Below are 26,792 nucleotides of genomic sequence, written 5' to 3'. Positions count from 1 at the left end.
TCTGTGGGTTATCTTTTCACTTTCTCAAGTGTCTTTTGAAGCACAAAGATTTTTTTTTTTTTTTTTTTTTTTTTGCGGTACACGGGCCTCTCACTGCTGTGGCCTCTCCCGTTGCGAAGCACAGGCTCCGGACGCACAGGCTCAGTGGCCATGGCTCACGGGCCCAGCCGCTCCGCGGCATGTGGGATCTTCCCAGACCGGGGCATGAACCCGTGTCCCCTGCATCGGCAGGCGGATTCTGAACCACTGCGCCACCAGGGAAGCCCTGAAGCACGAAGATTTTTCATTTTTATGAATCCAGTTTCTCAAATTTTCTTTCATTGCTTGTGCTTTGTGTATCCTATCTCAGAAACCATTGCCTAATCTGAAGTCATAAATATTTATACCAGTATTTTCTTCTAGGAGTTAGAGTTTTAGCTATAGGTTTTTTAGGTCTTTGATCCATTTTGAATTTTTGTGTGTCATGTGAGGTACTCCTGAGACATCTAACTCTTGACTATTCTAGAGTAGTGTCACAGTGCCAAGCCATCCAGAATTCCCTTCCTTCTCTGCTTATTGAAATTCTGACTTTTCTGAGATCTGATTATTAAGCCTTTCTAGCTCCTGGAATGAAGTCACACCTCTGTGCCTGTGTTTGTGTCTTATGTCACATAATAACACACTCTAGCCTTGCACTGTGTTCTTTATTGTATGTGTGTATGCATATACATGTCTTATCTCTCCCAGACCGGAGACTTCAGCTCATATTAACTTTGTATTTTCCAACATCTAGCACTGTGCCTTGCTCGTAGGAGATGTTCAGCAGGTTATAGACTTTCAGAAAATCAATTTAGATGATAAGAGTAATAGTTTTCGGGAACTTCCCTGGTGGCGCAGTGGTTAAGAATCTGCCTACCAATGCAGGGGACATGGATTCGAGCCCTGGCCCAGGAAGATCCCACATGCCGCGGAGCAACTAAGCCCGTGTGCCACAACTACTGAAGCGTGTGCGCCTAGAGCCCGTGCTCTGCAACAAGAGAAGCCACCGCAATGAGAAGCCCGTGCACCTCAACGAAGAGTAGCCCCCGCTCGCTGAAACTAGAGAAAGCCTGCACACAGCAACGAAGACCCAACGCAGCCAAAAATAAATTTAAAAAAAAAATAGTAGTTTTCATTTAGTAGATGATAATAAGAGCTTTCATTTATTGAGTGTTTGCCCTGTGCCAGGGACTTGGCTAAAGGCTCTACTTGTGTTATTTTAGCTCATCTTCACAGCCACCCTGTGAGGCACAGGTACTATTATTACCCCTATATTGGAAGTGAGATGGTAAATATCAAGTAATGGATCCAGATTCTGAATCCAGGCAGCCTACGCTAGAGCCTATGCACTTGACCCCATTGCTTTGCTGCTGCGCTACACGTAGTAGACAAAGATGTCTCAGGGTATTTGCTCTTTTGTAAGAATTTGAATAATCTTCTTTTGTAAGCATTTTATTGCTCTGACCCTACTCCAAAAGAGTTGGAGCCCTCTCAGGAGTTGTAGGACTTATTTTCACATATTCAATGTCTCCCCTTCCAGGAGAGCGACTGGCAGTTGTGGAAGTACAGTGTGAACGGCTGAGGATGCTCTACCGGGACTGTGCTCGGCCCCCGCCACCTCCACTGCAGGCTGACCGGAGACAGGTGAGCCCTCTGCAGTGTCCCACACCTGCTGCCTGTCTGCAGCACGCGCCTGAAGAATTACAGAATGCCCAGCAGCATGTTAATGGCACTGAGAATGGGTGTTTGCAAAGCCATTTGGAGGTGTATGCTCTGCAGTGACATGCTCTCATCCTTGAATGTCAAAGCACGTTGATTTGTCATTCTGAATATCGAAAGATGATAGCAGGGGAGCAGAACTCATTGATTTGTAAATAATTTCTATGTTATCAATAACAGAAAAAGAAAACGTTTTTGAAATTAGATCTATAGTTCATCTCATAATAATAAGTATACATAGAGAGAAAGAGTGACTAAAAAGCCAAAGTGGCACAGAGAAAGTACTGTGTGATATCACTTATATGTGCAATCTAAAATATACAACAAACTAGTGAATAAAACAAAAGAAAAAGCAGACTCGGGGAAAAACAAGTTACACTGGGGGAAAAAAAAAGCAAAAGAGGCAAAAATGTTCAATATTGGCATTCTGTGAATGTTCTTAGCAGCATGATTCATAATAGCCGAAAAAGAGAAACAATGTAAATGTCCATCAACTGATGAATGAATGCGTAAAATGGGTATATTCATACAATGGAATATTATTCAACGTTTAAAATTAATGAAGTGGTAATACATGCTACAATATGGATAAACCTTGAATTATGCTAAGTGAAAGAAGCCAGTCACAAAAGACCACATATTGTATGATTCCATTTCTTGTAATGTCCAGAGCAGGCAAATCCATAGAGACAGAAAACAGACAGATAAGTAGTTGCCAGGGACTGGGAAGGAGAGAGGATGGGAATTGACTTCTAATGGGTACCATTTCTTTTAAGGGGGACAGGAATGTTCTAAAATTAGATTGTGGTGATGGTTGCACAACTCCGTGAATATACTAAAAACCATTAAATTGTACACTTTAACTGGGTGAATTGTACGTTATGTGAATTTTATCACAAAAAAATCAGTGCATCTAGGTAAGAGTATACAAAAGTTGCTGTATTCTTGCAGTTTTTCTGTAGCTTTGAAATTATTTCAAGATAAGAAAGTTAGAAATCTGTAAAAGAAGAAATGTCACTTGAAATCTCAACATCTCCATTTTGTGTTTGCAATTCTATTGAATGAGGGTGTCTTTCCCCAATGCAGCCCAAAGAGATTACGTGGAGCCCCTCACGAGTATTTCCACCTGTCCGAGCCTGCATGTTCTCATCGCACCTCACTTCCGTCACCTTCCTTGCTGACCCCAGCGCTGGGGGCGGTCTGCCCCGGGGCACATTTATCTATGCCACCTCACCACTGCCCATTCAGGTGAGAAATCACATGACATACTGTCTTCTGCCTCTTTCCTTCAAATGTGAGAGAAAGAGGAAGTTCAGGGGCCCACAGTGAGCCCTCTGATTGTCTGCACACTTCTTGTGTTTCTTCAGGCCCCATCTTTCTACTGGGAAATTGAAATTGTTTCCTATGGAGATAGTGATGATGACACTGGACCAATAGTTTCCTTTGGCTTTGCTACAGAAGCAGAGAAAAGAGATGGGGCTTGGACTAATCCAGTGGGCACTTGTCTTTTCCATAAGTAAGTGGCTACTAACACTATTATTAAAAAAAAAAAAAAAAAAAAAAGTAGTGGATGTGGGTGGGTTTTTTGTTTTTTTTTCATGTGGGTGTTTTAAAACTAAAGTAATATCATTTTAATCTCTACTCTAAAAAATGTAGAAAATACCAGCTGGAAATATACTCATATTTAGTGAATGAGAATAGCTCTTAGGATTTCTCTTCTGATTACTCTCATGCTACTGTTCACTACTTACCTTCCTCTGTGTTGACTGATTAGCCTTGTCTTTGACTTCTCTTTGTTTTTTTCACAGCAATGGCCGAGCCGTGCACTACAACGGCTCCAGTTTATTACAGTGGAAGAGCGTTCGCTTAGACGTGACTCTCTCTCCTGGTGAGTGCGGTGGGAGTTTTTTTTTTAACCCTGTGTATTTCTGTTGTTCCCAGGTCTGGGTCAAAATAGGTTAAAATTAATGAAACTTGGCAACTGAAAACGGACACTGTCTTCCAGTGAAAATGAAGTACTTGTCATTGTTGTCCCCTAGTTTACACAAAACCTCTCATTTTATGAGGCACTGTTATCATTAAAGCCTCCATCTGGTAACTTAGGAGTCACATTGACTTTCGTTCCTCCATCATCAGAAGAATCTGAGATTTTGCTTTTCTCCAAAATTTGGTCTTTTATCAGCTTTTCATTGATGAATAGCTTGAAAAAAAACCCTCTACCAGTCGCCTTGAGGCACTCAAGAAATTCATTATCAATAGGTAAAGATACATGCTGTAGACTTTGCTCTTGGTAGCCTAAACATCTGGTCCAGCTTCGTCACATCTTCTGCCCAGATGTTTCAGTCATGTAGTCAATTCAATAAAAAGAAAATCTTTCCCCTCTTCTTTTTAAGCCTCCATATAACTAACTTCATCTGGTAATAGTAGATGAATTGGGATCAGTCCTACCTGCTCCAGAAGTAGCAAAATATAGACACTGTCCTCTTGACATTAGAAGCAGCCAAACATGTTGGCTACTTATTTTCAGACAGTACATCTTAGCATCATCTCTGATAAAACTGAAATTATTAAGTATAATAGATGATCTTGGATGCTTGCGTAGGGGTTACTAAGTCACTGAACCCAATAGATAACTTCTTGTAGCAGTCTGGGGGGTAATTTTGCTTATCCTTGAGGGAGCTGTTTATTAAATTGCACTTTTCCAGTGAGCATGGTATTTTCAGCTATGGTCAAGTTATGCCTTGGAAATTACTTCCTGGCAAGTTGTTTCTCTCTTACTTTATGGAGAGAACTCTGTAATCTCAGCTGAGTACTTAAGTGCTTTAAGCACAAAGCTAGGGGTAGTAGAGACAGCAGGGGATCCATAGTGGGCGTTCTATTCGTTTGTTATAGTTGATTGTTATTTTGTTTGATCATACTTTAGTTTTTGAGAATATTTTGGACCAGACCTCAAGCAAACATACTACCCCTTTCTCAGAGAAATGTGTCTGTGTGGGAATAGGAATCAGGAACCCACTTATTACAACAGGATCCCAATCTCTGTACCAACACTTTCAGTGTCTGTTGACCAGCAGATACTCTTTGAGCATCTCCTACATGCTGGGCCTTCTTCTGGGCCCTTCGGGTGCCATAGTGAACAGTGACAAGTCCCCAGCCATTGGGAAGCCCAGCCTAGTGGTTTCAAAATCATATGAGACTCTGATCAAAAACAGAATCACAGAACTTCATGCGCTTATTGGAGAGTTTACAACAGGCTAATTTTAAAGCTACGTGTGCTAGCAGCTTGCCTGAGACAGCCTCTAATAGTGCTGATGTGGTGGATATGGTCCCCTTGGTTCTTTAAGTTCTACTACAATATCTAGTCACTTCATCAGAAAACAGCTTGGCTTATATGATCTTCGCTTCCTGCAAAAATGCCTTAAATACATGTAAGGGGACAGAATGTGATTTAATGGTGTATGTTCAGCTTACATTGTAGGTTGAGTTTAAAATTATATTTTTTTAGATCCTTTTTAAGTCTTCTGCAAACTTACTGAGAAAATAATACCTTTTTACCTTTATGCATAAGTAATCTGGTACACGTCAAAAGAGAAAAACTTGTATTCCTCTATTAAAAAATCATACCCCCCCCCAAAAAAAAATCATACCCAGTGTTTTCCCTTTTTGTCTTGGCTGCCTGGAAAATAAAAGCTAAATTTAATGTGTAATTGTGGTAAGTAACTTAACCTCAGGCACTAGGTATTTTTGTTCTTCTAAACAGAAATTGTTTATTTCTATTGTGTTACTCTCTCTATATATAAATACAAGGTACTCCATATCTTTTTCACCTGTAACTGATGGCATGAATAAATAAAAGCCAAGATAGTCAATGATATGTAGTCTCATGCCAGTTGCAAATTGAAAGTTTAGTTAATAGTCAATAAAAGGAAAAAAAAAGTGTTTCCGTCCTGTTCTCTGCCCTAGGTGACGTGGCAGGAATTGGCTGGGAGAGAACCGAGGGAACGCCTCCTCCTCCAGGGCAGCCAGCCAAAGGCCGAGTGTACTTCACATACTGCGGGCAGCGCCTCTCACCGTATCTTGAAGATGTCTCGGGTGGGATGTGGCCTGTGGTTCACATTCAGAAAAAGGCAGGTTATCTTTTTGGGAAAGGAAACAAAATTCTCCTCAGTAATTTATTCCATCAAGAATGGAAAAATTAAAGACACCAAACGTGGCCTTGTTGACGTAACATGTGGTACCTGATAACAGAAGGAACCACAAACAAACCTGAAGAAGTGGGTCCTTCCTTTGCATTGAACCTGAGTGCTTAACTGCTTTGACTTCCTTTTGGCAGTCTTTCCAAAACTACAATGCAAGGGACACTAGTGTTCTTTCCAATGGCAGTAAAATGAGTCTGTCATTAAGTAAGTTTTGAACGTGACCGTCTCGGGTCACTTTAGTATGTTAGAAGCTCAGAGGAATCCTTCGGTAAAGATTCAAAACTTCAACTTTATTTAACCCAGCATCCCTGCACATATACTTAATCATGGAACTCTTTTGTTTTTAAAGGAGCATCTACTAACAGTTAATGTTCTGTGAAACATTACTACTCACTACACGGCGGTAGCTCCCAAGTCCTTATCTCCAGCCCAGATCTCTCCCTAAATTCCAGACACAAATATTCAGCAGTCTAGGCAACATTTAGAAATAGATGTTCCATTGGCATGTCAAAGTTAACATGTCTAAGACTGAGCCTAACTCTGCCCCATACCCTAACCTGCTTCTTCCCTAGCCTTCCTTGTCTTGGGAAGTGGCACCTCCATCCTTACAGTTCTAAGGCCAAAAACCTTGGCATCCTTCTTGACTTCTCTTTTCCTCCTGCTCCACATCCAGTCTGTCAGCAAACCTTGTTGACCCTACCTTCAAAATGTATCTGGAATCTGACCACTTAAGTCATGGCCCAGCCACCCTTATCTTCTGGGTAGCATGTTACAATATTCTTCTATCTCCCTTCCCTACCAGCCCCTTAGTTCTTGCCCTTTTACACATCTTTTCAACACAGCAGCCACAGTGATTCCTTAAAAATGTTGGTTAGATCATGTCACTCCTCTACTCTCAACAAGTCAGTGGCTTCCCATGTCTATGTTGTAAAAGCCCAAGTCTTTATAATGACTTAGAAGATCTTGTAGAATCTGGCCCTGTACCATGCCTCTGATAGTAGCATCTTTTCTCACTTTGTGCAGTGAATTAAAGATGTCAATAATTTAAGGCAGCCTGTTCTATTCATTCATTCAGCAAATATTTATTGAGTACCTACTATATATTAAGTAGTGTGCTAAGCTCTGGACATATAATAACAATGAGCAAAACAGATATGGTCTTTGTCTTCATGAAGTTAAAACCAGTTGGAGGAGTCAGACATTAGTCAAACATTTGCATAAATATATATGTGTATGTATATAATCACAAACTAATAAACACTGTGTGTATCAGTCAAGGTTCTCCAGAGAAACAGAACCAATAGGACAGAGGGACTTCCCTGGCGGTCCAGTGGTGAAGACTCCATGCTTCCACTGCAGGGAGCACGGGTTCCATTCCTGGTCGGGGGAACTAAGATCCCACATGCCACGTGGTGTGGCAAAAAACAAAACAAAACAAAAAAACACCCCACAATAGGAGCTATATATATATATATATATATATATATATATATATATATATATATACAGAGAGAGAGAGAGAGAGAGTGTGTGTGTGTGTGTGTAGACAGAGGTGGGAGGGGAGATTTATTTTGAGGAATTGACTCCTGTTAGTATGGAGACTGAGAAGTCTCATGACCTGCTGTCTGTAGGCCAGGGACCCAGGAGAGCCGGTGGTGTGATTCAGTCTGCGTCCTAGGAGGGCAAGAGAAGATGGGATGAGATATCCTAGCTCAAGCAGTGGTGCAGGGAAAAAGGGTTTAATTCCTCCTTCCTCTGCCTATTGTTTTATTCAGACCCTCAACGGATTGGATGGTACCCACTTATACTGGGGAGGGCTATCTACTGTGTCCACCGATTCAAATGCTAATCTCACAGACACACCCAGCAATAATAATGTTTAATCTAGCACCCCGTGGCCAGTCAAGCTGACATTTAAAATTAATCATCACAATATGATTGAAAATTGTAGACTTTATGGAAGCAAGTACCAAGCAAATCTGATCACATCCCCATTACCCTGAAGAAGTGATGTTTGAGCCAGGTCTGGAATATTAACCAGTTTAAATGGACAAAATTGGAGGAAAGAAAGTTCCAGGTGAAGGGAACAGCATGAGCAGTGGCATCAGGTAGAAAGGAACAGTGCTGGAAACAAGAAAGGTCACTGCGTTTGAGCAGCAAAGAGCGTGAGTGCCAGGCGAGGGGCAGTGGGGGCCGTGCAGAGCTCGAAGCGCCTGCGTCCACAGGTGCACCAGCCCCTCTGCCTCGGTTCACAGACTCTGCTATGAAGTTCACCTCGAGGGGTTAGAAATGAATGCATAAATGAACCTAAGTCCTTTCAAGTCTTTTCTTTGGTCTCCTTTCCAGAACACCAAGACGCGAGCTAACTTTGGCTCCCGCCCATTTGCCTATGCTGAAGGGCAGGCCCACCGCAACACTGCCGACCTATGCACCGACCTGGCAGAGGAGATCAGCGCTAACTTCGAGGCCCTGCCCTTTGCCATGGCATCTGACAGTGACAATGATGCTGGCACCAGTATTGCGTCAGACCCGGGCACTCATGGGCCACCGTGCCGGATTGCTGCCGTGGCCACTGCTCAGCAACGTAAGCCACCTCCTCCCAAGGCCTCACTGCTTCCTGGGAATGCAAATGCTGTTAATTCCGTAAATCCATTTAACTTGGACATACCCCAGTGCCCACTGGTAATGGGGTAACAGGCCCGGTGAAACAAAATGGGGAGCAGGAGGAAGCATGGCAGGCTAGAAAGCGCGTCCCCCACATACAGGAAGCCTGCCCGCGACTCAGGGCCAGCAGAATATTGCCACATGGAAATGCAAGTCTGAAAGATTGTCTACTTTTATAAGACAGCTAAGAGCCCCAGAATTTTACATAAAATCTCCTAATTTTAAATGTTAATCGTTTTTTAAACTTTTCAAAAACTGAAGCCATCAAAGAATAATAAAATGTTAATTGTGGAATCTAGGTGATGGGTGTATAAGTGTGCACTAAAAAACATTCCTGATAATTTGAAAATTTTTATAATAAGATTGAATAAAAGTGAGCTTCCCAAAATGAGATGTCTGCAGCCATATTTGGCCTTTGAGATACTGGTTTGAAAATCATTTTAAGAGTCTGTCTAATTCTTTATCATGATGAAGAACCTTCCAAAGTCTTCTCTGAGTTGAATGAATTATGCCCATAAAAACTATTTTAAGATTCCCAAATAGGAAATGATAGATGATTAGTTATTCCTTGATGCTGAGCTTTAAAATTTCTCCAAGAACTAAGAGTCTTTCTATCACACAAATTAGGAGAATCTGGTCTGTCCAAGGGTAAGAAGTTCATGTGCTCTTGCCTAGAATTCACTGTCATTGTGCTTTGTTACAGAATATGATAGTGACACTTCCTGTCATTATAAAGTAGAGCTCAGCTATGAGAATTTCATCACCTCTGGCCCAGACCCCCATCCGCCCCCCATTGCAGATGACGAAAGTGATGACGATGATGACGATGACATCCCACAGGTAAGAGCCCCACTTAAGAGCGTTTGCTTAGCTCCCTGGTGACCAGGACAAGCCACGAGGAATATTTTGATCTGAGCGTGCAAGTGCAAGGCTAGAGTTGTTACGCTTTCGGTTATGTCATTGTGTTGGAACAGTGGCTCTGGGGTATTCATTTTTCTAAACCACATATCAGTAGCCATATCTGTTTGGTTCTATTGCCCAGTAGCGATCCGGATGTTAGAGAAATAAAGTACTTTGATAGTAATTCAGCAGTAAAGTTGTGGATCATGTGAAGTGTTTATATGGCTTTAGAGGGAAAGGAAGAGCTTGCCCTAGGCCATCTGTTGCCTCCCCTGGCTTCTGAGGGTGTAGTTAGTTTGGTGGTGTCCACGGTGTGTTTCTGTCACTGGCATTTGAGGGGGGTGAAGACCTCAGGGTGAGAGCTGTAAGTCAGGGAAGGACTGATTCTTGTACAAGGCGTTCCTTCCCTGTTCACGTTTGCCTTCTCCTTCCAGGAGGACCACTACGCTCTGCTGGTGAAAGCATGGGAGACCAAGGTTTTTCCTACTATCCGAAGACGCTTCCGCAATGAAGCAGAGCGGAAATCGGGCCTGGACCAGATAAAGGGTGCTTTACAACTAGGTCTGGTGCTTTATGTTTTCCTAGGGAACTCACTTCATGACTTGAAGAGATGTGTTTAGATGAAACTCAGGATGTAAATCAGAAAAGAGGGGCTCATCTAAAGTTGGGCCAGACTTAACAATGTCTTCTACCTGGGCCTTTACTGAACTCTATGGTCTTTTGCTTTCTTTGCTAGGCTTTTCTTTGCTTGTCAGTTTGACTCAATATTTTGGGTTGATGGGCTGCTAGAATGAAGCTGGCATGGTTATACTAGGAAGCTGGATGGCCTGATGGTTAATAGCTTGGGCTCTGAAGTCACACCTGTGCTGTTTACCAGCTTGGTGACCTTGGGAGAGTTACTTAACCTTTCTAGACTTCCCTGACCTTTCAAATGGAATCAATAATGGTAACCACCTCATATGTATATGAAAAATTAACAAGTTAATACAGATAAATCTTTTAAGAACAGCGTCTGGCATATGGTCAGCATTCAGTTAATGTAGTTCTAAATGTCACAGTAACAATGATGATGGTGAGATTTTTCTCCCACTGGGCACATAGAATAGTGCAAAGTTTGACTGCAGACAGTGGATTGTTAGGGAGTCTTAAGTGTAGATAGCTGATTTCTGTTTTCAGGCTTCTCCTCATCTGTGAAACACCTGCTTTGGGAGATGCAGAGATGCCTTTTCCCAAGAGGCACAGCTGCCCTTCCAGTGGAGCATCAGTTGGGTTTTCATTGTGGCAGTCAGAGGTGGTGTAAGGAGATAGTATTTGCTCTTTCTCCTCTTAACTTTTGTCCTGACTGAGACTAGGAACAAGTAAGGAGAAGAACCACCAAAAGACCTTTATTTCTTGACCAACTGATATACTGAATCCCTGATTCCAGCGATAGCTGAGTAATTCCTTTTTCTCAGATTGGTGTCAGGACTAATCTGTGTGTGTGTGTGTGTCTGTGTGTGTGTGCATGTGTATATATATGTTTTTTTTTCTTTTATGCTTTCTGTCCCCAAAGCTAAGACCTATGACAGTGGAATGATCGTGTTTATACTTAACCTGTGGGAATAGCCACACATCCTATGACATGTTGTAATTGCTTTCTGCTCTTATCAGAGCCCTCTTTTAGCTGCCGACCCAAACCAGGACAGATAATTAATATTCTTTTTTCGTCTGTCCTAAGGGTTTCAGGCAGCGGGAGCAACATTAGGAAGATCCTCGGGTGGGAGTCAAGTTGTATGGTTGAGGGAATGGCAGTGAGGCTAAGCCAGTGTCTCTGAAGAGGAGAGGGTGATGGGGGGAGAAGCAGGAAAGAGATGAGAGGAAGCAGGGAGAAGTGGCAGCCTCGGCAAGGACTTTGGATTTTATTCTGTGTAAAATGGGGAGCCTTTGGGAGGTTTTAAACAAAGGAACAACGTGATCTGCTGTAGTAGATCCTACAGATAGAAAATTCGTTCGTCTCCATTCACTCTCAACATCTGAAAGAAAATGCCCTTTCAGACTGCAGAATAGACCTCACCTTGTTTTCAGATGACTTTCCTTAATCAGTGTGATGCCTTGAAGCACCAGAGCAGGTCAGTGGCTTTCAGAGTTAGGAGGCTTTGTTTCAGTTGTATTTATTCAGTCAGCGGTTCATCCACTTACTTATTCACACATGCAACACGTGCCTCCCAGGGTCAAGCCATTTGCTAGGGATTAAGGACTATTCTGCGAGCAAGACACAGATGCTTCCTTCTCCCAGAGCTCACATCCTAGTGGGAAATAGGTAATGAAATGACGCACTACGTTGTGGGAAGGGCTGTGCGGTTGATCAGGAGACCGCCGTGGGTATAACTGGGGTGCCCAGTCTAGCTTGGCCCCTCTCACAACATAGTATTGAAGCCGAGACCTGGGCCTAATTCAGCAAAAGCAGTGCTGTGTTTAGAAACAGGAGGCACTAGCTGTTGAGGGAGACTGGTGCTTCTTGCTGCTCCGGGAGAGTAGGAAAGGGAGAAAGAGTCTTTACAGTATAAGGGTGGAAAGCTCTTGTATATGATCATGGGTTACTGTGCCTTTATTTTCACATAAGTTCTGCTTAACTCAGAATGTCTCTTTCTTTTACCATTTGGTCCCAGAGCCATCCTGAATGTCTGTGGCCAAGTGTGCCTTCTCCTTCTCTGCTCCCAGTTTGCAGGAGGGAAAATATGGACAGCACAGCAGGAAATTTGATTATCCAAAGGTGGCTGCCAGACCAGAGCCAGACCGATGACTCCTGGCCTCCTGAGTCACCCAGAAATACCTCTGGCCTCTGACACAGTTGCCAAGGCGTCTTCTCGGGACCCATCCATGTGGCCATGGCAGATCATCTGAACTATGTTAATTTAAACATAAAATATTTACCTTTCAAACACAGTCTCCTTCAATATAACCAGGGCAAAGGCTGAAACGAGAACAGGGAGATGGCTCTAGTGCTCAAAGGACGACCTCTGTGAGGGTGGGTCAGCCTCCTGTTGTCAGGACCCCAAGAAGGGCAATGAAACCATCTCGGTGCTGTGCGCACTTTAATTTCACATTCTCCCCATAGTTCCAGATTCCTGCTTAGTAGACAGCAGAGTATTTTTTTCTCCTATCCCAATTCCTCTGGAAAATGTTGTAAAAGACTATTTTTCCATAATCTTCTAATATCAGGCCACAGTTCGTTTTTTTTCAATCTTTTGAAAACTTTTTATTATGTGAAATTTTTTTTGATTGCTCAATATTTTTATTAAAAAAATTTTTTAACATCTTTATTGGCGTATAACTGCTTTACAATGGTGTGTTAGTTTCTGCTGTATAACAAACTGAATCAGCTGTACATATATCCCCATATCTCCTCCCTCTTGCATCTCCCTCCCACCCTCCCTATCCCACCCCTCTAGGTGGTCACAAAGCACCAAGCTGATCTCCCTGCGCTATGTGGCTGCTTCCCACTAGCTATCTATTTTACATTTGGTAGTATATGTATGTCCATGCCACTCTTTCACTTCGTCCCAGCTTACCTTTCCCCATCCCTGTGTCCTCAAGTCCATTCTCTACGTCTGCGTCTTTATTTCTGTCCTGCCGCTAGCTTCTTCAGAACCTTTTTTTTTTTAGATTCCATATATATATGTGTTAGCATATGGTATATGTTTTTCTCTTTCTGACTTACTTCACTCTATGATGGACTCTAGGTCCATCCAGCTCACTACAAATAACTCAATTTCGTTTCTTTTTATGGCTGAGTAATATTCCATTGTATATATGTGCCACATTTTCTTTATCCATTCATCTGTCAGTGGACACTTAGGTTGCTTCCATGTCCTGGCTGTTGTAAATAGAGCTGCAATGAACAATTGTGGTACATGACTCTTTTTGAATTATGGTTTTCTCAGGGTATATGCCCAGTAGTGGGATTACTGGGTCGTATGGTAGTTCTATTTTTACTTTTTTAAGGAACCTCCATACTGTCCTCCATAGTGGCTGTATCAATTTACATTCCCACCAACAGCACAAGAGGGTTCCCTTTTCTCCACATCCTCTCCAGCATTTATTGTTTATAGATTTTTTGATGATGGTCATTCTGACTGGTGTAAGGTGATACCTCATTGTAGTTTTGATTTGCATTTCTCTAATGATTAGTGATGTTGAGCATCCTTTCATGTGTTTGTTGGCAATCTATATATCTTCTTTGGAGAAATGTCTATTTAGGTCTTCTGCCCATTTTTGGATTGGGTTGTTTGATTTTTTTGATATGGAGCTGCATGAGCTGCTTGTAAATTTTGGAGATTAATCCTTTGTCAGTTTCTTCATTTGCAAATATTTTCTCCCATTCTGAGGGTTGTCTTTTAGTCTTGTTTATGGTTTCCTTTGCTGTGCAAAAGGTTTGAAGTTTCATTAGGTCCCATTTGTTTATTCTTGTTTTTATTTCCATTTCTCTAGGAGGTGGGTCAAAAAGGATCTTGCTGGGATTTATGTCATAGAGTGTTCTGCCTATGTTTTCCTCTAAGAGTTTGATGGTGTCTGGCCTTACATTAATGTTTTTAATCCATTTTGAGTTTATCGTTGTATACAGTGTTAGGGAGTGTTCTAATTTCAGTCTTTTACATGTAGCTGTCCAATTTTGTCAGCACCACTTATTGAAGAGGCTGTCTTTTCTCCATTGTATATTCTTGCCTCCTTTTTCAAAAATAAGGTGACCATATGTGTGTGGGTTTATCTCTGGGCTTTCTATCCTGTTCCATTGATCTATATTTCTGTTTTTGTGCCTGTACCATACTGTCTTGATTACTGTAGCTTTGTAGTATAGTCTGAAGTCAGGGAGTCTGATTCCTCCAGCTCTGTTTTTCTTTCTCAAGATTGCTTTTGCTGTTCGGAGTCTTTTGTGTTTCCATACAAATTGTGGAATTTTTTGTTCTAGTTCTGTGAAAAATGCCATTGGTAGTTTGATAGGGATTGCATTGAATCTGTAGATTGCTTTGGGTAGTATAGTCATTTTCACAATCTTGATTCTTCCAGTCCACGAATATGGTATATCTCTCCATCTGTTTGTATCATCTTTAATTTCTTTCATCAGTGTCTTATAGTTTTCTGCATACAGGTCTTCTGTCTCCTTAGGTAGGTTTATTCCTAGGTATTTTATTCTTTTTGTTGCAATGGTAAATGTGAATGTTTCCTTAATTTCTCTTTCAGATTTTTCATCATTAGTGTATAGGAATGCAAGAGATTTCTGTGCCTTAATTTTGTATCCTGCTACTTTACTAAATTCATTGATTAGTTCTAGTAGTTTTCTGGTGGCATCTTTAGGATTTTCTATGTATAGTATGATGTCATCTGCAAACAGTGACACCTTTACTTCTTTTCCAATTTGGATTCCTTTTATTTCCTTTTCTTCTCTGATTGCTGTGGCTAAAACTTTCAAAACTATGTTGAATAATAGTCGTGAGAGTGGACAACCTTGTCTTATTCCTGATCTTAGAGGAAATGGTTTCACTTTTTCACCATTGAGAACAATGTTGGCTGTGGGTTTGTCATATATGGCCTTTATTATGTTGAGGTAAGTTCCCTCTATGCCTACTTTCTGGTGGGTTTTTATCATAAATGGGTGTTGAATTTTGTCGAAAGCTTTTTCTGCATCTATTGAGATGATCATATGGTTTTTCTTCTTCAGTTTGTTAATATGGTTTATCACATTGATTGGTTTGCATATATTGAAGAATCTTTGCATTCCTGGGATAAACCCCACTTGATCATGGTGTATGATCCTTTTAGTGTACTGTTGGATTCTGTTTGCTAGTATTTTGTTGAGGATTTTTGCATCTATGTTCATCAGTGATATTGTCCTGGAGTTTTCTTTCTTTGTGACACCTTTGTCTGGTTTTGGTATCAGGGTGATGGTGGCCCCGTAGAATGAGTTTGGGAGTGTTCCTCCCTCTACTATATTTTGGAAGAGTTTGAGAAGGATAGGTATTAGCTCTTCTCTAAATGTTTGATAGAATTCGCCTGTGAAGCCATCTGGTCCTGGGCTTTTGTTTGTTGGAAGATTTTTTTTTTTTTTTTTTGCAGTATGCAGACCTCTCACTGTTGTGGCCTCTCCCGTTGCGGAGCACAGGCTCCGGATGTGCAGGCTCAGTGGCCATGGCTCACGGGCCTAGCCGCTCTGCAGCATGTGGGATCTTCCCGGACCGGGGCACGAACCCGTGTCCCCTGCATCGGCAGGCAGACTCTCAACCACTGCGCCACCAGGGAAGCCCTGTTGGAAGATTTTTAATCACAGTTTCAATTTCATTGCTCATGATTGGTCTGTTTATATTTTCTATTTAAAATATACACAAAAGTAGAAGAAATTATGTAATGAATCTGCATTACCCATCACCCGACTTCAGGCAATTTTCACCGTATTGCCAAATTCATTTTACTGCACCTCATACTCTCTACCTTTGCTGATTATTTTTTACAACTTTATTTAGATACAATTTGTATCCTATAAAATTCATTCATTTTAAATGTGGAGTTCAATGAGTTATAGTAAATTAACAAGTCATGCATCATCACAGTACAGTTTCTGAGCATTTTCATCAGCCCGGCAAGCTTCTCCAGTGTCAGTCTGATGTCAATACCTGCCCTGACTCCCAGTCCCAGTACTTTTTCTGGATAATTCATATAAATTGTCCTATGATATGTAGTCTTTTGTGTCTGTCTCCTTTTACTTAACATATATTTCACTAATGCTGTATTATGTACCAATATTCTGTTCCTATCTATTATTGTTATTATTACTTGGCCGAACTGCGCAGCTTATGGGATCTTAGTTCCCTAACCAGGGATCAAACGGAGGCCCCAGCAGTGAAAGCGCTGAGTCGTAACCCTTGGACAGCCAGGGAACTCCCTGTTCCTATCTATTATGTTGTGGCTTTTTTTTTTTTTTTTTTTTTTGGCGGTACGCAGGCCTCTCACTGCTGTGGCCTCTCCGCGGCATGTGGGATCTTCCCGGACTGGGGAACGAACCCGTGTCCACTGCATCGGCAGGCAGACTCTCAACCACTGCGCCACCAGGGAAGCCCCTCCTATCTATTATGAAGTAGTGTTGCTTCGTATGCATGAATCACATTTTGCTGTCAGGCCACATTTCTTGTTATTCTCTCTGACACTTCTTTCTCTACACATCCTCCTCTAAGGGCAGCCCCCTTCTTAACTGTGCTCAGAAAATTGCTATGCCTTTTCATTACAGCAAGGCCAGCAAAGAAAGGAGCGGTAGATGAGTGTGATAGAGATAAGCCTTGTTTAAAAGCAAATGCTGTCAATGGGTGTTTTTTACCCACAGCTTCTCAAGCGGTGTGTGTGGGGCAGCAGTGGCAGTCACCCCTCTGTCCTCCCCACAGTGCTGTTTTCTTCAGGGCCTTGGACATTTATTTACTTGGTTTATTAATTAATTGTGGCTGTTGCTATTGAATATAATGATGTCTTCTCCCTCCAAGTAGGAAGGACAGAGCAAATTCCAGTACTGGATAGAAGAAGTTGATGAAGCTCTCTGTCTCTGTTAAATAAACAACATGTGTTCGTTGTAACAATAATCAAACACAGTACAAAAATACATAAACTAAGAAAAAAACACTACCCTCACTTTTCTTCTTCCTCTCCATTTGTCCTATAGTTTGTTCTCTTGACTTAACTGAAATGAAATGACTACATAATAACGTACCATCGTTTTTAACCATTCTCTATTGATGAATACTTTCATTATTTCCTTTTTTTGTTGCTTTTATATTTCCCAGCAATGCTGCAGGGACTGTTCTTATACCTTTACACACTTGTGCTTTTATTTCTGTGGGAGAGATTTGAGAGATGCCTAGAAGTAGGGCATTGAGTATTTTAAACTTGACTGACACTGCATAATTACCATTCCCAAAAGGCTACATACTCCCACAAATTCCCCTTATCTCTTCATTTTAAGTATGGGTCAGTGTCATGATTGGACTGAAGATTGTGTGCTCTTCGGAGAATTACCAGTTCTGTTATATTTTTTAGGCATGGTGGATATCGCCCGGCAGACGGTTGAATTCCTCTACGAGGAGAATGGTGGCATCCCAAGAGACCTTTATCTTCCCACCATTGAAGACATTAAGGATGAAGCGAACAAGTTCACAATTGATAAAGTTCGAAAAGGTTTTGCTTCGCCCCCTTCCTTCACCTATTAAACTTCCTCTGAAACGAGAAGTTGCGTTTTCCCAAGCATGAGTTTGAGCCAGTCAGCTGCTGGCTCTTCTAGGGTGACTCTCCTTACTCTGGGTGATGTGAGCTCTTCCAGGCTCTCCCATGTGCGGCCCTAGGCTTCCTGGTGGGGCACAAGTAGAAGCTGTCTGGCCTCTGGGGGCCTCTTCCACATTCCCAGAACCACTCACACAAGCAGGGTGAGATAGGGCACTTGAGAGAGAAGTGGGGCGTGGGTGGAGGATTGCAGATAGGCCTCTCGGGCTTAGTCCTGGCTGCCCAGCTAATAAACCATGAATATGTGGTTGTACTGTGCTTTTTGGAATTTTATACAATGTATTTATTCATTTGATTAAAAATCTATTGCATATCTTGAGGAAATGAAAATACAGAAAAGCACAAAAAGGAAATAAAACAACTCATTATTAGACCTTCACAAACATCATGGGCAGGGGCAGGCATATATATTTACTTTTCTTTTTTAATTCCTCTTTTTTTGAGAGAGAGAATTCACATACCATAAAATTCACCCTTTTAAAGTATACGTTTCAGCCGTTTTTGTATATTCACAAAGTTGTGCAACCACCAAACCATTGCCTCTAATTCCAGAACATTTTCATCCCCCAAAAGGAATTCTGTACCCTCCCCACTCCCCATTCCTCCTTCCTACTAGCCCCTGGCAACCATTGATCTACTTTCTGCCTCTATAGATTTGCTTAGTCTGGACGTTTCGTAAAAATGGACTCATGCAGCGTGCAGCCTTTTGTGTCTGGCCTCCTTCACATGGCATAATTTTTCAAGATTCATCCCTGTTGTAGCTCATGTTGTTACTTCCTTTTTATGGCAAAAATAATATTCCATTGTATGGATAGTACCCCATTTTGTTTATCCATTCGTCAATTGATGGACACTTGGGTTCCTTCTACCTTTTGGCTATTATGAATCATGCTGCTATGAACATTTGTGTACAGGTTTTTGTGTGGACATGTTTTCATTCCTCCTGGGTATATATGTGGGAGTGAAATTGCTGGGTCATATGGTAACTTTATGTCTAACTTTTTGAGGAACTGCCAGATGGTTTTCCAAAGTGATTGCCCCATTTTACATTCCCATCAGCACATATGAGGGTTCCAATTTCTCTACATCCTGGCCAACACTCACTATTGCCTGTTTTTTGATTATAGCCATCCTAATGGATGTGAAGTGGTATCTCATTGTGCCTTTGACTTGCATTTCTCTAATTAATGATGTTGAACATCTTTTCATGCATATCTTTTCTCTTTAGAAAAATGTTTATTCACATTTTCTGCCCATTTTTTAATTGGCTTGTCTTTTTATTGTTGAATTGCCTGAGTTCTTACAACACTTTGTTTTATTATCTTCCAGACTGAGCCGTGTTCCTTTTGGGTTATGGCTAAACTGAGGGTATTGGTAAATGCCGTAGAGTTATTTTAGACCCTAAAATATAGGGTCCCAAAATAATAATGGTACTTGCTGCTGAAAAAACTTTTCCCTCTACCCTCCTCAGGTCTCACAGTAGTAACCCGCTCTCCAGACAGCAATAACGTAGCCAGCAGTACTGTTGGAACTGCCCTGCCAAAATTTGCCATCCGAGGGATGCTGAAAACCTTTGGGCTTCACGGAGTTGTCTTAGATGTTGATTCAGTGAGTGAACAGCCTTTTATATACACTGAGACTTTCATGCCCAGACTCCAAATATCTTAAAAAGTGATTATACAGATAGATTATTCTTCAAATTAGGGATAAAGAAACCAGGCTGAGTGCTGTCATGCCAGATGACTTGCCTGAGATTTTCTCATGGGCCCAGATCAGCGCTGATTGTAGAACGTAAGCTCTTAACTCTCAGTGCTGTCAGCGCCTTCAGACCATGCTGCTGCTGCCGTTTTTTTCCATCAACCATGTTCAGGCTGTCCCTACCTTATATCTACCAAGTTCCAAGGGAAAATTCTCCTGTTGGCCTTGATGAATGGATCATCTGTCATTGTCATGATTGTTATACAGACTCAAAGAAATAGTTTTGTGATTTTGATCATGTCATCTCACTGGTTCTCGCAGCCTCAGTTTCCCTGTCTGTAAAATGAGTGTATTAAACTAGATCAGTTGTTTTCTTCTCAGCTTTGCAGAGCCCTCTCATGGGGCTCAGCAAGGTTTAAGGTGGGGTGGGGTGGCAGGGGGGAAATAATAGAAGAGAGTAAGGGCCAAGCTGAAGCTTTCTTTTGAAAACGGAGGCCTTGATGGCTGTTTGAAGGCTGTGACTACATAATCCTTAGGTTACATGCACACGCTTGCATTTCTGTTTCCCATGCAGGAAAAACTGATGAAATAATACACAGATCAAGCCTAAGAGTCTCAGATATAGAAGTATCTATCACCACATAGATAAGCTTTGGTATCTGTCTGTCTACGGATACAGATAATGTTAGGTATCACTAATGCTTTGAAATTGAAAATTTTACATCTTCAACTGACTCCATTTTACCAGAGTATAATTTAAATCATTACATTTTTAAGAGAGGCTGTTGGCTAGTGATTTACTAAGGTGAACTTTCAAGTAGAAAATTCCATTAGTAATACTGTTAATCTCCCACTGCCTTCTGAGACAAGCTCTAATTCTGGTTATCAGAAAGTACATAACTGACAGTATTTTTCAGCAATGGAAACGTGTGAAAGGAAAATTAGAAAAATAGACATTTTGTTAAAGTAATAATTCTGTTATGTCTCAAGTGGTTTGATTCCCTTTGTTTCAATAGTAGTCCCTAAATAAAGATTACATTGTTATTTGAATCCAGAATACGTATTCATGAGCTTACATTTTTATTTTCCTAGCAATAAAATAGAGCGATCAGACAGATTCCCTGCTTTTACAAAATTATTAACATAAAAACAATGAACATAAATTTTACCTGGCAACAATGCATGTTGAACTGTTACTTGAAATATACCACTCTTCTCTTTAAATTTCTAACTCATGATTACATTGAAGTTCTTTAATTTATTGTACCAATTAAAATTTTCCAGCTGGTATGAAAAAACTAAATACACTATCCAGATATCTTTGAACTTTTAGCCTCAATCAGTGACATGAAACTAGTATTTACTGCTATAAAAGTTTGGTCTTATATGTATACATATGTATTTTAAAACTTGGGGAAAAAAGTCAGTGCTCAAAAAACAAATAAATAAAAAGAAATAAATAAAAAAAAAATAAAAAACCAAATAGACATTTCCTTTTTCTATTGTAGGTAAATGAATTGGTGCAGGTAGAAACGTACCTCCGAAGCGAAGGTGTGCTGGTCCGATACTGGTATCCTATTGATATGTTGGAAAGGCCCCCAGCAGGCTACCGGAGGACTGCCACCAATGGGCTGGTCACCCTGGATAATACCAACCTTCAAATTCACAGGTAAGGGAATGCCCTGGCAGTCCAGTGGTTAGGACTCCGAGTTCTCGCTGCCGAGGGCCTGGGTTCAGTCCCTGGTTGGTGAACTAAAATCCCACAGGCCACGTGGCATGGCCAGAAATTTTCAATAAATAAATAAAAAATAAATTCACAGGTAAAATTGAGCACTTCTTTCTAGCAGGTCACAGAAATCCACTTACTCTGTTTTATCACATGTGCCATTCATTGTTGACAAAGAAGGCTTTTCTTTCAAAGCTAAGAGAGAGACAGAGGCAGCTAGTAAAGATAACAGCGAATTGCAAGAGTTAGGAAGAACAGTTGCAGCATCCAGTATCACCTGGCCTATGCCATGGATACTCTGCTGTAAGTTGGGGGTGTTGAGGGGTGTCTGGAGATTTGAAGAACGTGGAAAAGTTCTAAAGTGTAAACCGAGTCAAGACACAGCTAAGAGGAGTCCAGGCACTGTGTGAGCAGCCAGCTCATTTCTGTTAAACTAACAAGGTATTCCTTGAGTGCTCCTTTGTGCCCAGCACTTGGTGGGGGTCTGAGGAGACCTGTGCCTGCCGTCTGTGGGTTAAATCCTAAAGATCTGGCAAAATTCCCTCACATGCACCTGCAAATTCCTTCTTTCAGTCATAAAAATTCTTGCAACAATTCAGAAGAAAATATAATGATAAATGGAGCTCTCTGATAAAACTTCCCATAAACTATTTTTCATATTGTTCATCCAATAGCATTGTAACTTCTCATTATATTGTCAATTTTGAAGCAACTTGAGTGTATTTACAGCTTAGACCTCTTCCTGGAACACCAGATGGACGTATCCAACTGCCTCCTTGCCATCTCCACTCAGATGTTTCACCGCCCCATTTGGGTGGTCTTAAGTTCAACTTGACAATCAAATTCACAAGACCCAAACAGGTGATACTTGGCACTAGCTTCACCTAGAAAGATCCAGGATGGGAAGCGTGGCGTGCCACAGGGAAGTGTCCTGCATACATTTCAGCAGGAGTCATAGTCATCCACACAGAAGTTCAAAGGCTATTCTTTGACCCCGCCCACCCACCCAGTGACAACCCAGGTGTGAGGGATAGACTTAACGTCGCTGTGTTCACGTGATGGCTGAGAGCCCCACGTCCCAAATAGAAGCCGGTATCTTTTGTAACAACTCCACAGGCATAGCTTCTAGGGATTTCTGCAAGAGGCAGGCCCAGTTAGTAAGAGTCACCATTTTCTGGAAAGCCCGAAACTGTAGCTTCCCACCAAGAGCACTCTTTTTTCAGTCCTCCCAGTGCAGCTTGCCAGTTGGGGGTGGTTTTGACCATAAGCAACATGCCTGGTAATATTGCTGATATTCGGGAGTTCCCTGGTGGCCTAGTGGTTAGGATTCCCGGCTTTCACTGCCATGGCCCAGGTTCAGTCCCTGGTCAGGGAATTGAGATCCCGTAAGCCGCACAGTGTGGCCAAAAAATATACACACATACACACATACACACACACACACACACACACACACACACACACACACACACACACACACATATGGCTAATACTACTTTTGTCAGGTTTTTAGAACTGAGCTGAAAACAAGTTAACCGAAGTCAGCTCTTACATGGACAAGGCTAATCTAATAGGTGCCTAAAATGTCGCATGTGAGGTGGAATTCAGGCCTTCTTCTCCACCGGTCTTTGCACGTCTGTGAGGGGTGCCCAAGTCACCCTTTGTCCTCACTGCCTCACGTAACCAATCGGCAGGTCCCATTGACTCTTCCTCCAAAGTACATCCCAGGCTGCTTCTCTCCATCTCCGCCTCCACCACACTGGTCTAGGCTTCAGCTCTCCCTTCTCTCCACAGCAGCCGAGTGATCTTTTAGAAACACAGATCAGATCATTCATCTCTCTCCTCTAATTCAAACATTCCCATGGCGTTCCACTTCCCATGGAGTAGAATTCAAACCCTTAACCTGGCTCGCCAAACCCTCCCCGAGCCTCAGAGTCTATCTGCTTCTCCCAGTGTACTCTCCTTCCGCAGTTTCTCTCACACACCAAGCTTGTTTCCTCCTCAGTGTCTCTGTATATGCTGTTCCCTCTGCCTGCAATGCTTTGCCCAGAACTTTGCATGGCTGTCTCATTCTTTTTTATTTTAAATTATATTTTATTTATTTTTTATATAGTAGGTTCTTATTAGTCATCCATTTTATACACGTCAGTGTATGCATCTCAATCCCAATCGCCCAATTCATCACGCCACCACCACCACCCCCCAACTGCTTTCCCCGCTTGGTGTCCATACGTTTGTTCTCTACATCTTTGTCTCAATTTCTGCCCTGCAAACTGGTTCATCTGTACCATTTTTCTAGGTTCCACATATATGCGTTAATATGCAATATTTGTTTTTCTCTTTCTGACTTACTGCACTCTTTTTGACAGTCTCTAGATTCATCCACGTCTCTACAAATGACCCAATTTCGTTCCTTTTTATGGCTGAATAATATTCCATTGTATATATGTACCACAACTGCTTTATCCATTCATCTGTCGGTGGGTATTTAGGTTGCTTCCATGACCTGGCTATTGTAAATAGTGCGGCAGTGAACATTGGGGTGCATGGGTCTTTTTGAATGATGGTTTTCTCTGGGTATATGCCCAGTAGTGGGATTGCTAGGTCATATGGTAATTCTATTTTTAGTTTTTTAAGGAACCTCCATACTGTTCTCCATAGTGGCCGTATCAATTTACATTCCCACCAACAGTGCAAGAGGGTTCCCTTTTCTCCACACCCTCTCCAGCATTTGTTGTTTGTAGATTTTCTGATGATGCCCATTCTAACTGGTGTGAGGTGATACCTCATTGTAGTTTTGATTTGCATTTCTCTAATAATTAGTGATGTTGAGCAGCTTTTCATGTGCTTCATGGCCATCTGTATGTCCTCTTTGGAGAAATGTCTATTTAGGTCTTCTGCCCATTTTTTGATTGGGTTGTTTGTTTTTTTAATATTGAGCTGCATGAGCTGTTTATATATTTTGGAGATTAATCCTTTGTCAGTTGCTTCATTTGCAAATATTTTGTCCCATTCTGAGGGTTGTCTTTTCATCTTGTTTGTGGTTTCCTTTGCTTTGCAAAAGCTTTTAAGTTTCATTAGATCCCATTTGTTTATTTTTGTTTTTATTTCCATTACTCTAGGAAGTGGGCCAAAAAAGATCTTGCTGTGATTTATGTCAACGAGTGTTTTTCCTGTGTTTTCCTCTAAGAGTTTTATGTGTCCGGTCTTACATTTAAGTGTCTAATCCATTTTGAGTTTATTTTTGTGTATGGTGTTAGGGAGTGTTCTAATTTCATTCTTTTACATGTAGCTGTCCAGTTTTCCCAGCACCACTTATGGAAGAGACTGTCTTTTCTCCATTGTATATCCTTGCCTCCCTTGTCATAGATTAGTTGACCATAGGTGTGTGGGTTTATCTCTGGGCTTTCTATCCTGTTCCAGTGATCCATATTTCTGTTTTTGTGTCAGTACCATATTGTCTTGATTACTGTAGCTTTGTAGTATAGTCTGAAGTCAGGGCGTCTGATTCCTCCAGCTCCTTTTTTTTTCCCTCAAGACTGTAGGTGTCTTTGCCAATAGCTTTGGCTATTCAGGGTCTTTTGTGTCTCCATACAAACTTTAAGATTTTGTGTTCTAGTTCTGTGAAAAATGCCATTGGTAATTTGATAGGGATTGCATTGAATCTGTAGATTGCTTTGGGTAGTATAGTCATTTTCACAGTGTTGATTCTTCCAATCCAAGAACATGGTATATCTCTCCATCCATTGGTATCATCTTTAATTTCGTTCAACAGTGTCTTATAGTTTTCTGCATACAGGTCTTTTGTCTCCCTAGGTAGGTTTATTCCTAGGTATTTTATTCTTTTTGTTGCAGTGGTAAATGTGAGTGTTTCCTTAATTTCTCTTTCAGATTTTTCATCATTAGTGTATAGGAATGCATGAGATTTCTGTGCATTAATTTTATATCCTGCAACTTTATCAGATTCATTGATTAGCTCTAGTAGTTTTCTGGTGGCATCTTTAGGATTCTCTATGTATAGTATCATGTCATCTGCAAACAGTGACAGTTTTACTTCTTCTTTTCCAATTTGGATTCCTTTTATTTCTTTTTCTTCTCTGATTGCTGTGGCTAGGACTTCCAAAACTATGTTGAATAATAGTGGCGAGAGTGGACATCCTTGTCTCGTTCCTGATCTTAGAGGAAATGGTTTCAGTTTTTCACCATTGAGAATGATGTTTGCTGTGGGTTTGTCATATATGGACTTTATTATGTTGAGGTAGGTTCCCTCTATGCCCACTTTCTGGAGAGTTTTTGTCATAAATGGGTGTTGAATTTTGTCAAAAGCTTTTTCTGCATCTATTGAGATGATCATATGGTTTTTCTCCTTCAATTTGTTAATATGGTGTATCACATTGATTAATTTGCATATATTGAAGAATCCTTGTTTCCCTGGGATAAATCCCACTTGATCATGGTGCATGATCCTTTTAATGTGTTGTTGCATTCTGTTTGCTAGTATTTTGTTGAGGATTTTTGCATCTATATTCATCAGTGATATTGGTCTGTAATTTTCATTTTTTGTATTATCTTTGTCTGGTTTTGGTATCAGGGTGATGGTGGCCTCATAGAATGAGTTTGGGAGTGTTCCTTCCTCTGCAATTTTTTGGAAGAGTTTGAGAAGGATGGGTGTTATCTCTTCTCTAAATGTTTGATAGAATTCACCTGTGAAGCCATCTGGTCCTGGACTTCTGTTTGTTGGAAGATTTTTAATCACAGTTTCAATTTCATTATTTGTGATTGGTCTGTTTATATTTTCTATTTTTTCCTGGTTCAGTCTTGGAAGGTTATACCTTTCTAAGAATTTGTCCATGTCTTCCAGATTGTCCATTTTATTGCCATAGAGTTGCTTGTAGTAGTCTCTTAGGATGCTTTGTATTTCTCCAGTGTCTGTTGTAACTTCTCCTTTTTCATTTCTAATTTTATTGATTTCAGTCCTCTCCCTCTTTTTACTTGATGAGTCTGGCTAATGGTTTATCAATTTTGTTTATGTTCTCAAAGAACCAGCTTTTAGTTTTATTGATCTTTGCTATTGTTTTCTTTGTTTCTATTTCACTTATTTCTGCTCTGATCTTTTGATTTCTTTCCTTCTGCTAACTTTGGGTTTTGTTTGTTCTTCTTTCTCTAGTTCCTTTGTAAGGTTAGATTGTTTATTTGAGATTTTTCTTGTTTCTTGAGGTAGGCTTGTATAGCTATAAACTTCCCTCTTAGAGCTGCTTTTGCTGCATCCCATAGTTTTTGGATCGTCGTGTTTTCATTGTCATTTGTCTCTAGGTATTTTTTGATTTCCTCTTTGATTTTTTTTTTTTTTTTTTTTTTTTTTTTTTGCGGTACATGGGCCTCTCACTGTTGTGGCCTCTCCCGTTGCGGAGCACAGGCTCCGGACACGCAGGCTCAGCAGCCATGACTCACGGGCCCAGCTGCTCCGCGGCATGTGGGATCTTCCCGGACTGGGGCACAAACCCGTGTCCCCTGCATCAGCAGGCGGACTCTCAACCACTGCGCCACCAGGGAAGCCCCTCCTCTTTGATTTC

General features: G+C 41.2%; 1 protein-coding gene across 7 annotated transcripts in view; it reads left to right on the top strand.

The window, feature by feature from the left end:
- The window catches only part of HECTD4 (HECT domain E3 ubiquitin protein ligase 4), a 190,556-nt gene that overhangs the window by 128,729 nt on the left and 35,035 nt on the right, over positions 1-26,792 (top strand). For all 7 annotated transcript variants that reach the window (XR_013831213.1, XM_079942071.1, XM_079942069.1 and 4 more), the window contains 11 exons: positions 1,559-1,662; positions 2,824-2,985; positions 3,105-3,253; positions 3,546-3,625; positions 5,701-5,864; positions 8,283-8,520; positions 9,304-9,440; positions 9,935-10,061; positions 17,556-17,693; positions 19,267-19,403; positions 21,002-21,162. Coding sequence is in view for 6 of the 7 variants with exons in the window: in XM_079942071.1 (XP_079798197.1) it covers positions 1,559-1,662; positions 2,824-2,985; positions 3,105-3,253; positions 3,546-3,625; positions 5,701-5,864; positions 8,283-8,520; positions 9,304-9,440; positions 9,935-10,061; positions 17,556-17,693; positions 19,267-19,403; positions 21,002-21,162 (1,597 nt within the window). In the remaining variant the exon portion in view is untranslated. The remainder of the gene's footprint in view (positions 1-1,558; positions 1,663-2,823; positions 2,986-3,104; positions 3,254-3,545; positions 3,626-5,700; positions 5,865-8,282; positions 8,521-9,303; positions 9,441-9,934; positions 10,062-17,555; positions 17,694-19,266; positions 19,404-21,001; positions 21,163-26,792) is intronic.

Source organism: Stenella coeruleoalba (assembly GCF_951394435.1).
Source record: "Stenella coeruleoalba genome assembly, chromosome: 14".
Lineage (NCBI taxonomy): Eukaryota > Metazoa > Chordata > Mammalia > Artiodactyla > Delphinidae > Stenella > Stenella coeruleoalba.
This window is presented reverse-complemented; position numbering and strand designations above follow the sequence as displayed.